General features: G+C 41.2%; 1 protein-coding gene across 1 annotated transcript; it reads right to left on the bottom strand.

The window, feature by feature from the left end:
* Positions 1-5,214: 5,214 nt before the first annotated feature.
* On the bottom strand, positions 5,215-16,789 carry LOC311242417 (XK-related protein 8-like; the record flags this gene model as incomplete). Its single annotated transcript, XM_084331380.1, has 4 exons — positions 5,215-5,250; positions 9,544-9,953; positions 15,831-16,027; positions 16,503-16,789. 4 exons carry the CDS (start codon positions 16,787-16,789, stop codon positions 5,215-5,217), a joined length of 930 nt encoding a protein of 309 aa, XP_084187506.1.

Genomic DNA, 16,789 nt, shown 5'->3' with positions numbered 1-16,789 from the left:
ACAATGAATACAAGAATGGTCACACTAAGTCGTAGTAGTGAGATACAATTTAATATAAAATAAAATAGTCAATTATTTACAGAAAGTGTCTTGCATAAAAGTGTATGTGCATGTTAAGGTGCAGTGCACGGTGCGTGTGTTTGTGTGTGTGTTCAAGAGTCTTTAAGAGGTTAATACACTCAATAATTCTAATAATTAATAGCACTAATAATTCACCTTCCCCCTCCCCCCACACTGTGCAACATCCTGATGTGCAATACCCACCCACTACTGTCTGACACTGTGATTGTTATTTGTGTATTGCTATTCTGTATATTGTTGTTATTTTGTATATTGTACAGGACTGTAACATTGTCTTATTGTATAGTATTTAATGTTTCTGTATAGTATTTTATGTTTCTCATTACTTGTGTGATTTTATTACTGCACCTTAAATTGAGTCCCAGATCTCGTTGTATGCAAATATAATGACAATAAAGTACAATCTAATCTAATCTAATCTAATCTAATCTAATCTAATGTCCAGCTCCCTCGCTCACTTGGCAGGAAGTGACACCATCTTTAAGAGGTTAATGTCCAGCTCCTTTGCTCACTTGGCAGGAAGTGACACCATCTTTAAGAGGTTAATGTCCAGCTCCTTTGCTCACTTGGCAGGTGTGACTCCACGACGTTGTTCCTGGAGTGTTGACTGGGGGGGGGGGGAGGGGCGACGGTGGCTCGAGAGGTAGGGAGTGGTCGTCTGGTAATCAGAAGGTTCCCGGTTAGATTCCAGCTCCTCCCGGGCAAGGAATTGTCCTTGAGCAAGACACAGAATCCCCTAATTGCTCCCGATAAGCAGGTCGGCACCTTGCATGGTCGCCTCCGCCGTCGGTGTGTGAATGTGAGGCATAAGTTGTAAAGTGCTTTGGATAAAAGCGTTATATATAAAAATGCCTCATTTACCATTTGATGGAAAGACAAGGTTTTCACGATGAAAGAGAAAGAGGAGCGTTCTGAGAAGGCAGAGACACCGTGTTTTCTTTCCGTGTCGTGTTCCGTCTCTGCTGCCGCTGGGTGACATAAAGACAGGGTGACATAAAGACAGGGTGACATAAAGACAGGGTGACATAAAGACAGGGCAACATAAAGACAGGGTGACATAAAGACAGGGTAACATAAAGACAGGGTGACATAAAGACAGGGTGACATAAAGACAGGGTGACATAAAGACAGGGTGACATAAAGACAGGGTGACATAAAGACAGGGTGACATAAAGACAGGGCGACATAAAGACAGGGTGACATAAAGACAGGGTGACATAAAGACAGGGTGACATAAAGACAGGGTGACATAAAGACAGGGTGACATAAAGACAGGGTGACATAAAGACAGGGTAACATAAAGACAGACAGGGTGACATAAAGACAGGGTGACATAAAGACAGGGTGACATAAAGACAGGGTGACATAAAGACAGTAACATAAAGACAGGGTGACATAAAGACAGGGTAACATAAAGACAGGGTGACATAAAGACAGGGTGACATAAAGACAGTAACATAAAGACAGGGTGACATAAAGACAGGGTGACATAAAGACAGGGTGACATAAAGACAGGGTGACATAAAGACAGGGTGACATAAAGACAGGGTAACATAAAGACAGGGCGACATAAAGACAGTAACATAAAGACAGGGTGACATAAAGACAGGGTGACATAAAGACAGGGCGACATAAAGACAGGGTGACATAAAGACAGGGCGACATAAAGACAGGGTGACATAAAGACAGGGTGACATAAAGACAGGGTGACATAAAGACAGGGCGACATAAAGACAGGGTAACATAAAGACAGGGTAACATAAAGACAGGGTGACATAAAGACAGGGTGACATAAAGACAGGGTGACATAAAGACAGGGTGACATAAAGACAGGGTGACATAAAGACAGGGCGACATAAAGACAGTAACATAAAGACAGGGCGACATAAAGACAGGGTGACATAAAGACAGTAACATAAAGACAGGGTGACATAAAGACAGTAACATAAAGACAGGGTGACATAAAGACAGGGCGACATAAAGACAGGGTGACATAAAGACAGGGTGACATAAAGACAGGGTGACATAAAGACAGTAACATAAAGACAGGGCGACATAAAGACAGTAACATAAAGACAGGGTGACATAAAGACAGGGTAACATAAAGACAGGGCGACATAAAGACAGTAACATAAAGACAGGGTGACATAAAGACAGGGCGACATAAAGACAGTAACATAAAGACAGGGTGACATAAAGACAGTAACATAAAGACAGGGTGACATAAAGACAGGGTGACATAAAGACAGGGCGACATAAAGACAGTAACATAAAGACAGGGTGACATAAAGACAGGGTGACATAAAGACAGGGCGACATAAAGACAGTAACATAAAGACAGGGTGACATAAAGACAGGGCGACATAAAGACAGTAACATAAAGACAGGGTGACATAAAGACAGGGTGACATAAAGACAGGGTAACATAAAGACAGTAACATAAAGACAGGGTAACATAAAGACAGGGTGACATAAAGACAGGGTGACATAAAGACAGGGTGACATAAAGACAGGGTAACATAAAGACAGGGTGACATAAAGACAGGGTGACATAAAGACAGGGTAACAAAGACAGGGTGACATAAAGACAGTAACATAAAGACAGGGTGACATAAAGACAGGGTGACATAAAGACAGGGTGACATAAAGACAGGGTGACATAAAGACAGGGTAACAAAGACAGGGTGACATAAAGACAGTAACATAAAGACAGGGTGACATAAAGACAGGGTGACATAAAGACAGGGTGACATAAAGACAGGGTGACATAAAGACAGGGTGACATAAAGACAGGGCGACATAAAGACAGGGTGACATAAAGACAGGGTAACATAAAGACAGGGTGACATAAAGACAGGGTGACATAAAGACAGGGCGACATAAAGACAGGGTGACATAAAGACAGGGTAACATAAAGACAGGGTGACATAAAGACAGGGTGACATAAAGACAGGGTGACATAAAGACAGGGTGACATAAAGACAGACAGGGTGACATAAAGACAGGGCGACATAAAGACAGGGTGACATAAAGACAGACAGGGTGACATAAAGACAGGGTGACATAAAGACAGGGTGACATAAAGACAGACAGGGTGACATAAAGACAGACAGGGTGACATAAAGACAGGGTGACATAAAGACAGGGTAACATAAAGACAGGGTGACATAAAGACAGGGTGACATAAAGACAGACAGGGTGACATAAAGACAGGGCGACATAAAGACAGGGTGACATAAAGACAGACAGGGTGACATAAAGACAGGGTGACATAAAGACAGGGTAACATAAAGACAGGGTGACATAAAGACAGGGTAACATAAAGACAGGGTGACATAAAGACAGGGTGACATAAAGACAGGGTGACATAAAGACAGGGTGACATAAAGACAGGGTGACATAAAGACAGGGTGACATAAAGACAGGGTGACATAAAGACAGGGTGACATAAAGACAGGGTGACATAAAGACAGGGTGACATAAAGACAGGGTGACATAAAGACAGGGTGACATAAAGACAGGGTAACATAAAGACAGGGTGACATAAAGACAGGGTGACATAAAGACAGGGTAACATAAAGACAGGGTGACATAAAGACAGGGTGACATAAAGACAGGGTGACATAAAGACAGGGTAACATAAAGACAGGGTGACATAAAGACAGGGTAACATAAAGACAGGGTAACATAAAGACAGGGTGACATAAAGACAGGGTGACATAAAGACAGGGTAACAAAGACAGGGTGACATAAAGACAGGGTGACATAAAGACAGGGTGACATAAAGACAGGGTAACATAAAGACAGGGTAACATAAAGACAGGGTGACATAAAGACAGGGTAACATAAAGACAGGGTAACATAAAGACAGGGTAACATAAAGACAGGGTGACATAAAGACAGGGCGACATAAAGACAGGGTGACATAAAGACAGGGTGACATAAAGACAGTAACATAAAGACAGTAACATAAAGACAGGGTGACATAAAGACAGGGTGACATAAAGACAGTAACATAAAGACAGGGTGACATAAAGACAGGGTGACATAAAGACAGGGTGACATAAAGACAGGGTGACATAAAGACAGGGTGACATAAAGACAGGGTGACATAAAGACAGGGTGACATAAAGACAGGGTAACATAAAGACAGTAACATAAAGACAGGGTGACATAAAGACAGGGTGACATAAAGACAGGGCGACATAAAGACAGTAACATAAAGACAGGGTGACATAAAGACAGGGTGACATAAAGACAGGGTGACATAAAGACAGGGTGACATAAAGACAGGGTGACATAAAGACAGGGTGACATAAAGACAGGGTGACATAAAGACAGTAACATAAAGACAGGGTGACATAAAGACAGGGTGACATAAAGACAGGGTGACATAAAGACAGGGTGACATAAAGACAGGGTGACATAAAGACAGGGCGACATAAAGACAGTAACATAAAGACAGGGTGACATAAAGACAGGGTAACATAAAGACAGGGTGACATAAAGACAGGGTGACATAAAGACAGGGTGACATAAAGACAGGGTGACATAAAGACAGGGTGACATAAAGACAGGGTGACATAAAGACAGGGTAACAAAGACAGGGTAACATAAAGACAGGGTGACATAAAGACAGGGTGACATAAAGACAGGGTGACATAAAGACAGGGTGACATAAAGACAGGGTGACATAAAGACAGGGTGACATAAACACAGGGTAACATTTTGATTTAATTTGATTTGATTGAAGTTTATTTCAAATATGCAACATACCAAACAAACATCAAGTACATATATCGCCTTAAGCCGTTCAAATAATAAATGTATATGTAGCTGGTCTAAGGCCACCCTCTTGAATGTCGTCGTGCATGTGAAGTGAAGAGACAGGTTGCGGCCCATTCAATGTTTATTTCTGGGAGCAAAACAAACAAGAAGAATATGGCATTACTTCTTGTCCACTAGGTGGCTCCAGTTCACAGGCTCTTCCTCATTCAGGCCAGACTGAACACCATTTTTAATCAAACATTGAAATAACACATTTATAATGAAACAATACAATAAGATAATACAAGATAAACAATAGGATTCATTAATTTACCTGGGAGCAAAACAAACAAGAAGAATATGGCATTACTTCTTGTCCACTAGGTGGCTCCAGTTCACAGGCTGCAATGAGGGAAATATGTCACACTGTCAGGACGAGGCCTACACAACCTGCTCATCCATACTACTAACTCAATCAGCATGTGTCATACAAGAGATCGTCACCACAGTTAAATTCCTTTACAAAAAGTGCACAACTGTTCATTATTGCTTAGATACCATTACATACACCCCGGTTCATTTGCCCGGCAACTTATTTACAATAGTAAACCATCAATACGTTCTTTTAAACCAAAGATATGTTTTAGAAATACTGAGCAACTCCTACCTCTTCCTCATTCAGGCCAGACTGAACGGGAAGAGGCGCGCACCAAAGTAAATACGTCACTTCGGGAGGAAGTGACGATTTCAAAATAAAAGACTTTGAGAATAAAAATAATAATAATAATAATAATAATAATAATAATAATAATAATAATAATAATAATAAAACGTGAGGGAGGGATTCTTTGTGGAATACATAACAGTATATTTTATATATACCTGCTACATATATGCAAAATTAAAAATAACAAAAAACAAACAAAAAAGTCAAACTAAATATATATATTTTTTTATTCATTTACATATTTGAAAAGGAGTGGGAAGAAGCATACACTTATTTAATCCCACCCCTATTTACTCATCAGAACATACTATATTTTATTTACTAATTCATACATTACTAGACTTATATTGATATTTTTTTTACTTAGTTAACAATAAAAAAAATTATAATACCTTATTAATATTTGGCATAACTGTATGTAACATAAAGACAGGATAACACTGTGACCTATGCCCCCTTCTTGATAGGGCTCTGAATCTAGACCAACGCAACACTTCCGGTATTCTGAAATCATATGAATGAATGTGGATGAGAGCCTCGACATTAAGTGGTTGTAGCTACAGCTGTGGGGGGGGCGCTGGAGACATGATCCAATAGACTTTTATACCCCTGAGTCTCCTGAACATGGAGATTGCCCATGGAGTCTGCCACAGATTGTCCAGAGATCTAGGTTGATCAATCTGCGCATGCAGAGTTCGGGAGTAGGTGCGGGAAAGTGACTATAGCTCGGCTGAGAAAGTGCCGATCGACTTGGGACTGGCCTCTCCGTGTTCAGCAGACTCAGGCCAGGCGTATACAAGTCTATTGGATCATGTCTCCCGCACCCCCACAGCTACAACCACCTAATGGTAAGTCTTTCATCCACATTCATTCATTTTCTCCCCCCACTCTCCCATGATTTCAGAATACCAGAAGTGTTGCAGAGATCTATACTAGCAGTATAACAGATTGTATTAGCTACCACCCATCACTTCCACCGCTACCACGTCTGCAGATTCTTCGTTTTACTGCGATAACTCAAATAGTTTTCATTCCAATCTTTTAAACTTTTCTGTGAATATTCGTGACCTCTAGCGGAACAACGCTGTTGATTTTGGTGACCCCATGACCTTTGCTCTAGCGCCACCATTTGGCCAAACTCAATTTTAAAATGAGCGCATCTCCTGACCCATTTGTCGTACAGTAACGGAAATTTGTATATTTGTATAATATGTATTATTAGGGGTGTGGTCAAAATGTGTCATTGAGGATTGGGGGCGTTCTGGGGATATACCGCCACGACAACAAGTATAGTTTTAAAATTTGCTTCCTTATGAAAATGTACATCCATAGCCTGTACGTACATAGGTTTAACACAAATTATCTTTTTATGGACAATGAACATGTAATATAAAAGTGAATAGAAAATACATATTATGGCAGAAGCAGTTTAAGGTTCTTATCACTTCCTTACATACATACATTATTCCTTAGCATTAGTCTCCTGTAAAATTCTGTCAGCGGGGTGTATAGTGAAGGGTGGGGGGGGGGGGGGGGGTGGGGGTGGGGGAGTATTTTCAAATAATAAACCAAATGTAGGAACTGTGCGGTTCACCTCCTACCTAAGCTTCTGTCAACATCGGAAATGGCTCCTCTCCCTCTGCCTCTCTCCTGCAGGGTCCCACAAGGCTCCATCCTTGGCCCTATTCTATTTTCTCTGTATATGCTGCCCCTTGGTTTAGTCATTCAAAAACACTATCTCCTTCCATTGTTATGCGGGACGACACTCGGGTCTATCTCCCCATGAAACCCAGTGACAAGTCCAGTCTTGACAGCCTCCGATCCTGTCTATGACATAAAATGCTGGATGGCACAACATTTCCTACAAACTAAATTATTCTAAATGTGAAATCCTCCTTTTCGGCCCCCCAAACCAAACCAGTGTCATCGCCAGCAGCCTGGGTAACCTGTCTGCCCTAGTTCAGTGTTTTTTTCCAGCTTCGGTCCACAGCTAGGATCAAGGCCATACTCACTCTCCCCCTCAGACCTTGAGTCATTCACGCCTTCATATCTTCACGACTAGATTACTGTAACTCCCTGTACCTGGGGCTTAATAAGTCGACCATAGCCCGCCTACAGTTACCCCACAGTACTTGGAAGAGAGCTCATATTATTTACCCCTGTTCTTGCCTCCCTTCATTACACGACTACAGGATAGAATTCAAAGTTCTCCTATTCGTCTACAAAGCTCTTAATGGTAAGGCCCCCTTTTATCAGACCTCCTCACCCCCAGGGGTCGGGAACCTATGGCTCGCAAGCCATATATGGCTCTTCTGGTGACAGCATATGGCTCCCAGACATTTTTGAGTAACATTTTTATTTTAATTTTTTTTTTAATACTTGTGATATTTCTTAATAATACTGTGTCATTTTAAAGTAAACAGAAATTAGTTTTGAAGATACAGCTAATAGTATCTGTAGCTGAAGATATAGCGAGCAGAGCTGGCGAGAGAACACAAGTGGACAGAAATTAAAAATCTTCAACCTGAAGACCAGCTGATTCTTAAAACTTGGAACGAGCTTCCTGTGACATACCACACAATGCAGCATGTGAGTATTGCCGTATTGACCATGTTTGGCTCTACATATGCATGTGGGCAGTCATTCTCGCATATGAGGAACATTAAGACCAACCTACGCTCACGTTTAACTGATGGAAGCCTCAACGCCTGCATGAAGCTCAACCTCAGCACGTATGAACCAGATTACAAGGCCATCAGCAAAACCATGCAACACCAGAAGTCGCATTAAAAGTAAGACATATTTAATTTATTATACGTTAAAAATACTATATGGCTCTCAATGAAATATATTTAGAAATATTTGGCTTTTATGGCTCTCCCAGTCAAAACGGTTCCTGACCCCTGCCCTATACCAACATCAGGGCCCTCAGATCTGCTGATAAGGGTCTCCTAACCACCCGTAGGTCCAACTTCAAGTCTAGGGGGGGGGGTGGGGGGGGGGGCGTGCTTTTGCTATCGCAGCCCCTGACCTCTGGACCAGCATCCCCACGTCCATCAAATCTACCCCCTCCATCGAGTCTTTTAATCTAAGCTCAAAACTCACCTATATTCCTTAGCCTTCCCTGACTCACTCTGACTCTTGCATTGTTTGTTTGTGTGTTGTTCTGTTTCTTTGTTTGTCTGTTGGTTGTTTATTTTCTGTTTATTTATACTTTAGGAGTACTTTCAATTTGTTTTGCTACGTGACCCACTGTAAAGCATGTCGGTTGACAAGTGTCATGTTTAAAATGTGCTATACAAATACATTGTATTGATTGATTGTGTGCTCCCCCACTTCCAAAAATAGCACTACAACTCCTGTATTGAAATAAGAATTTTATTTGAGAATGAAGGTAAACATTTTATTTTGGCGTCAAGGAGTGATTAATTACAAACAGGACTATATAAAGCCATGTCCTACTTGGCACTGAATTAGCTTGGCATGCTTCACATCGTTCTTTGTCAAAAAGCTGCACAAAGCGCCAAACATTTCAAGCATCTCTATCCACACAAGCCTGTATGACTCAGTCACCTTCATCTTCCCCTTTGTGTCTCGAGGCTGTCAAGTGATGCGGGTCAGGAGTAAAAGGAGGAGTAAAAGTTCTCCGACAACTTCTTCATTCTTTTGGACCCTCTCCGTGCTCTCGCTCCGTGCATGCTGCGGTCCTCTGTCTCTATATCGTCCGTTTCATTCATCTCTCTCTCTCTCTCTCTGATCTCAGTATCCTGTTCGACTGGCACGTCCAAACTCTTAACCGATTCACACTTTGGATCTTTCGTCATATTTGGATAATAGCTGTAATACATTACTTTACATGCAAGACCGATACCATAGACTGCAATGATTACAGAACTAACTATAAAGGTGTAGTGGGGCTGTGGCAGCTCACAGTAGCTCCGCCAACACCACAGACCACACAGCAGCACCAGATCCAGCATCATCCAGGCGTGGTACAGAATAGACCAGTTCCTCGTCCGTCTATTCACCGCCTTGAACCAGCTGAAATACCAGATAAGGCCTAGGGTGGCCCGGTAGAGCCACTCTCCACCCACGCTTTTCATGAAGTCTGTCTGCAACCACCAGGCGACGAGGAACAGGATCATCCAGGAACACAGGAAGTGGGCAAAGATGAAACAGGGCAGGACGGAGGCGAAAAGACTGAGGGCGGCAATGCGGGCGGCGATCATCAGCAGGTTCCAGAGGAAGTAGACCAAAATGTAGACCAACGTCGAACAGTCCGTCTGCTCCTTCTTGTCGGGCCGGAAGGAGAGCATGGCGCGATGGTACCGATCCACACCATTGGCGATGACCAATGCTTTAGAGGCTAGCTGTAACACTGAGGAGAAGAGAGATTGATTGATTGATTGAAAACTTTATTAACAGATTGCAGAATGGGTACAGTACAGTACAGCTCAATACATACAATTGTTAAGAGGATGCAGACCAGAGAAAGACTTTCGTCTTGTTTACATCAGGGTCCCCCATTTTCAAATCCGGTACAAGAATCCACCATTAAATTGGCTTCTTGTGTTACAAATTGTGTGAGGCAAAGTGAGCCCACGTTGAACCTAGGAGATGCTCCTACAGTATGTATAGTACAATCGGTGGTTACTTTCTAGCTCCAAAATGGCATAAACTTGATTGGCTTTTCAGTGATCTCGATTTCCTTCCCTAAACAAAGACTAATAGTCACTATAGTATAGTCTATAGTAACTTTTCCGCACCTACTCCCGAACTCTGCATGCACAGATTGCCCACGGAGTCTCTCTGGATTGTCCAGAGATCTAGGTTTATCAATCTGTGCATGCAGAGTACGGGAATAGGTGTGGAAAAGTGACTATAGCTCAGCCGAGAAAGTGCCGACCAACTTGGGATTGGTCTCTCCATGTTCAGGACACTCAGGCGTATAAACGTCTATTGGATCATGTCTCCAGCACCCCCACAGCCGTAGCTACAACCACTTAATGGCAAGGCTCTCATCCACATTCATTCATTTTCTCCCCCCGCTCTCTCTCTCCCATGATTTCAGAATACCGGAAGTGTTGCAGTGGTCTATGGGACACGGGCAATATTGTGGTGCCAAAGCAAAGGGGTAGCGCGCCACAGACTAGTTCTAGCTGCACCTAGTCCCTATCGTGGCTTTGGAATTTGGACGGACGCAGTACCCAAGCTACTGTGGTTTGTTATGGCGTCCATAGATTGATCTCTCAGTGGTCAATGACCTTGCTGTGAAATTACTACTACTTTTTGTAGCGTTGTAGCAGTTGTAATTTCATGATTAATGGTCTAGTTTTCCCACAATATTAACTTCTGTGGCACGATACTAGGCTGATAACGGCTCATGTTTGTTACCTGCATGTTTGTTAGACCACAGAGAGGTCAGGACATTTCAATGTAAAAAATGTAAAAAAATATCTGGATAACCCATTGAGCTTTAACTTATGACACTGTGCTGACATCTTCCGTATGAAAACTCTCAGCCTAGTATCATGCCACAGACGTTGAAAAACTAGACCATTAATCATTACATTACAACACAAAGTAGTAGTCCTTTCACAGCAAGGTAACATTAAAAGGGGCACTTCACCAAAAAAAACTGCTGATTTATTTTGCATGAAAAATTCTAAAAGGTTTTGGACATATTAATTACAATCCATAAATATTTGGAAATTGTTCTCAATTTTGGCTCGGTACACCACAACACTGGATTTGAAATTAAACAATCAAGATGTGCTTTAAGTGCTGTAATTTGAGAGTATTTACATCCAAATCAGGTTTTGCCTATATATGCCTCCTCCTTTTTAAGGGACCAAAAGTAATTGGACAATTGATTGATTGATTGAAAATTGTAGATTTTCAATCAATCAAACAGATTGCAGAATGGGTACAATACAGTACGGCTCAATACACACAATTGTTAAGGGGATGCAGACCAGAGAAAGACTTTCGTCTTGTTTACATCAGGGTCCCCCATTTTCAATTCATCATAACATAATATGACATACAGATAGACAGTACTGTTACATCCAGACATTTATGACATACCAGATCTACAAATATACAGTACTGTTTAAGAGTACAACGCCTGTCATATATACCCTGGCGTTGGAAACTCTGATTAATAGACAGAGTTTCTAAAAAGAGAGTATATACATTATATACATTTGAGAGTATATACATTTGAGGGGGAAGAAACTGTACATTGAAGGGGGTGGGGTTTGGCCAGTTTTGAATTGCAGTCTCCCGTAGGTGCTCTTTTAGAGAGGTTTTGAAGGTGGGTAGTGATTCACATTCCTTTACAGCTGTGGGTAGGGCATTCTACATTGTTGTTGCATAATTGCTAAACGTGTTTAGTCCCTTGTTTGAGCCGAATCTGGGTTTAACATGATTTGTGGAGCTCCCTCTGGTGTTGTGTTCATGGTATTCACTGACCTTTGGGAAGTATTTTGACATGTATATGGGTACCTTAGTGGTGTAGTGTATCTTGTAGATCAGGCCCATTTCAAGTTGCTGTACTCTGTCGTCTACTCTAAGCCATCCTAGGTTGTCAAAGTGGGCAGGGGTGAGGTGGGTTCTAGGAGTAAGGTCAAGCAGTAGTCTGACCAGTTTGTTTTGTGATGTTTGTAATTTTGTTTTTAGCGCCTTTGAGGTGCTTTGGTACCATGAGGTGCAAGCATAGTCGTAGTACCCTTGAATGAGTGCTCCTAAGAGTCTTCAGGGTATTCTTGTTTACCAGAGAGGAGATCCCGTACTATCAGTGAAGCAAGCCAAAAACGAAATAAAACCCACGAGAGAGATAAGAAAAACATTAGGTGTGGTCAAATCAACTGTTTGGTACATTATCAAAATGAAAGAACCCACTGATGAGCTCAGCAACACCAAAAGACGTATCTGTGTCAAAGTAGAGTTAGTAAAAGAAAATTATAATAATAAAGTATCTAAAGAAAAAAAGCATGTACAGTTCTGGAACAACACTTTAGGGACAGCTGAGACAAAGATCAACTTGTACCAGCATGATGGGAAGAGAAGAGTATGGAGAAGGAAAGGAACTGCTCATGATCGAAAGCATATCACCTCATCAGTGAAGCATGGTGGTGGTAGTGTTATGGCGTGGGCATGTATGGCTGCCAATGGAGCTGGTTCCCTTGTATTTATTGATGATGTGACTGCTGACAATTGCAGGATGAATTCTGAAGTGTTTCGGGCAATATTATCTGCTCATATTCAGCCAAATGCTTCAGAACTCATTAGATGGTGCTTCATAGTGCAGATGGACAATGACCCAAAGCATACTGTGAAAGCAACCAACAAGTTTTTTAAGGGGAGACACTACAGGTGAATAGGGTAAAACATTTAACTAATAGATATCACAATGAAACTTCCACAGTTGATTACTTATATTAAGACAAGACTTTTTTGTATTACAAGTTTTCTGAAATTGTATGTTTAAATATGCAAATTAGGCATAATCTACTTAAATATGCACTAATTTGCATATAATTCCAGGACAGAAATCTGAACATTGGATAAAGCCATTTTCAAAATTATAGTTTAATTTTGTTGACATATTAGAGCCAAAGGTTATTACAGAGGGGATTTTGGATATCTCTTTTTATCACTGCATAAATCAGAAAATACTCCATTCAGTCCATTTTTATGGTAAAATTCCATATTTCGCCATGTTTTTAGGAATAAAATGTGATATAAATCAGGGTATGAATGCGATATCAACAAACCCTTCTGTAAATACCTTCAGAACATAGATATGAATAGAACTGGAAGGTTTGGTGTATGTGAGTGCTACTGAAGTGGAGATTTCTGGCTCAGAGTATGAGGAAAAACTCTTAAAACTCATTTTTGGGAAAACGCCTTCAAAGTTCTGTATTGTAAAATGCCATACTTTTTTTTTTAAACAGATATTTACAAACACAATACCTAATCAAACCATTAGTAATAGACAACCTAAACACATGCCTGATAACTGAATAATAATAATAATGATGTTATTGAACTGAACAGAACTACACACAGGCTACAAACAGTGTAGTACAGTGTAGTACCCCCTAATAGGCAAACAAATATTTGAATAGATATCACTATGAAACTTTCCCAGTTTGTTATGTACATATAAACTAAGAAAAAATATATTGCAAGTTTTCTGAATTTTATGTTTATATATGCAAATGAGGCACTTCCCCATTAAATATGTGCACATTTATGGATGCAATAAGGCAAAATGAGGTCAAATAAACAACTAAATGTGTGTTATTGACGTTTTATTGTCACTAGTTTCATAGAAGACATGTTTAGGAAGCAAAATATAACAAAATCTCAAAATCAATCAAAAAGTATATTTGCCTATTCACCTGGGGTGTCTCGCCTAAGGCAAAGAAGTGGAATGTTATGCAATGGCCAAGTCAATCACCTGACCTGAATCCAATTGAGCATGCATTTCACTTGCTGAAGACAAAATGTAAGGGAAAATGCCCCGAAGAACCAGCAGGAACTGAAGACAGTCACCAGGGCATCACCAGGGATAAAACCCAGTGTCTGGTGATGTAGTATATGGGTTCCAGACTTCAGGCTGTTATCGACTGCAAAGGAGTTGCAACCAAGTATTAAAAGTGACCATTTTATTTATGGATTGTTAGTTTGTCCAATTACTTTTGGTCCCTTAAAAAGGGGGGTGCATGTGTATAAATTGTTGTAATTCCTACACTGTTCACCTGATTTGGATGTAAATACAGTACCCTCAAATTAAAGGTTAAAGGGGAACTATCTTATAAATGGCCTTTTCCAGTGTTTAGCATTGTTTTCTAGCAATGTGGGGTTGTACCAACACTGTCTATGTCTCAAATTCAAATTTTTGCGCATTCCTCCAGTTCAGATGAGACACGTTCCTCCCCCAGTGAACTAAGCCATTCTGAATTTAGCGTACCTGTGACGTGTAAGGATTCTGATCTGCATACCTCAGCTCCTTCTGTGGTTGTAGCCACCGCCCACAATCAACAATTTGCTCAACACCGGAGAAAGTGGAAATAATGCGAAGCGGTTTCCCTGTCACTTCCTCAAAAAGAGAGAGAGAGGGAGAGAGAGACAGACAGATAGAGGGAGAGAGAGGCTCTCATACGGTGCGACTCGTCTCGGAGCATTTACACACACTCGCGATTGCGTGTGTGTGGGGGGAAACACGCGTGCTCCCGGAGCATCTCTCTCTCTCACTTGCTCGTTCTCTCTCTCGCTCTCTCTCGTATCACAGCACTCGCTTGTATCACCGCCAACCTGTTGCAAAATATCATAGCGCATGCTCCCACGCGTATTCCGATCCGTGCAATAATATTCACGGGGGTATATATTGTCATTTGAAACAAGTTACCAATGCATTGTCCCGTGGCGAAATTAATTAGTCTCCCTCTCTATCTCACCCCCCAAAGCCAGTGTAGACTGTGGGTGACTGTCACTCAAAGCGCATTGCGAGTATGGGCGGAGCCAAAAACAGCTTGGAATCTGGAAGTGCAGAAAATGCTGCTCTAGAGTACTAGATTAGAAATACAAAACAATGATTTTTTTTTATAAACCTTACAGATGTGTTCCATAGACTCACAGGAATTGTGTAAAATTGCCCAAATAGTGTAAGAAATAGTAAGATAGTTCCCCTTTAAAGTCTGCACTTACTTGTTTAATTTAAAATCCATTTTGGTGTACAGAGCCAAAATTCTGAAAATTGTGACAATGTCAAAATATGTATGGACCTGACTGTAGTTTGAAATTTATTGAGTAAAATAGTTTGAATATGGTCACCAGTAATGTCATCGGGGACATTGAATCCTTGTATTGTTAATTACAGCTTGATGAAATTATATGGTAGCAGTCCCTATAAGACAAGGTATTGCTATTTTTTCCTCTACATCATTTCATGGTGCTGTACTTAATACAACACAAGGATTCAATGTCCGGGACATTATGTCGCTGATGACATCACTGGTGGGATGTGTGAGATTATGTACAAAATAAAGCATTCTTTTTTGGTAAAGTGACCCTGTGGAATATTAAGTTGTGGCTTTGGAATAGTATACGTCCACATTTATAAATATGTACTGATAGGGGCTAAACTACACATGTGCTATAAGGGATCTGACAGCCTGTGAACTCCTTTTAACCTCCTTGACTACACAAACACAATGCCGTTTTGAGGCGTACCGGTAATACATACATGTAAAACGCTCCCCCATGCCTCTCTGGATCATGACGGTGAGGACCAGAACCGACAGCGGGGCGCTCTTTGTGAAGATCTCTATGAGCCGCAGCAAGTCCAGCAACCCAAGCTCGTGGCTCAGGGACACCACCGCGTCCAGGTCGCCCTTCTTTTTGAAGAAGTTACGCACTTCGACTTCCACGACACCGGCTTTCCTAGGAGGAGACGTCACGAGTCTCAGTACTTTTCTTCAAAAGTATACAAAGCAATACACACACACACACACACACACACCAATTTCTTTTGAGAAGATGGTGCAGTACAAGAAGAAATCCCATCGTTATTCATATTCATTATAATGAATATGTACTGTTGGACTGTGGTAATTCCATGTACGAATAAATAAAAATAAATGATGCTGCTCGACCGCTAGTTACGTAATTGCATGTCTTTAAACTATAGTATGGATGAAAACAATGTTAAGATATGAAATTACGCTTTAGTTGGCTTTGTTATTACACTACTCTTTATTCTTTATTATACTTTTTTACTGTATGAAGCACAATCTCAGGAGGCTCATACAGAACCAAGCATTCCACTGTAAAATGTACATTATATGTGTTAATAAAACTAAACTTGAACTTACTGTGAGCACATGATGCCAATAGAAAGTAAACAAAGCGTACCGACCTGAGGTAGACTCCCATTTGAAACACATGGAGAGTCTTGAGTGCGACCGGGCTCAGACAATTCTCCACTGTGGTCTGTGGCTTGTAGTCATCATCGCGATAAAACCGCCAACTGTAGACCTGTCCGATGACGGAGGAGCCGATCAGGAACAACAATAGGACCCACATGTATACGTAGTCCTCTTCTTGGTAGTAAGACACAACCGCCCATGCGTCCATCACAATAGGAGCCAGAAATAACAGCAGACGGTAACAGCTTAGGGTATGAGGATTGTCCGAGTCCGACAT

Source organism: Notolepis coatsorum (assembly GCF_963971535.1).
Source record: "Notolepis coatsorum genome assembly, chromosome: 16".
In the NCBI taxonomy this organism is placed as follows: domain Eukaryota; kingdom Metazoa; phylum Chordata; class Actinopteri; order Aulopiformes; family Paralepididae; genus Notolepis; species Notolepis coatsorum.
This window is presented reverse-complemented; position numbering and strand designations above follow the sequence as displayed.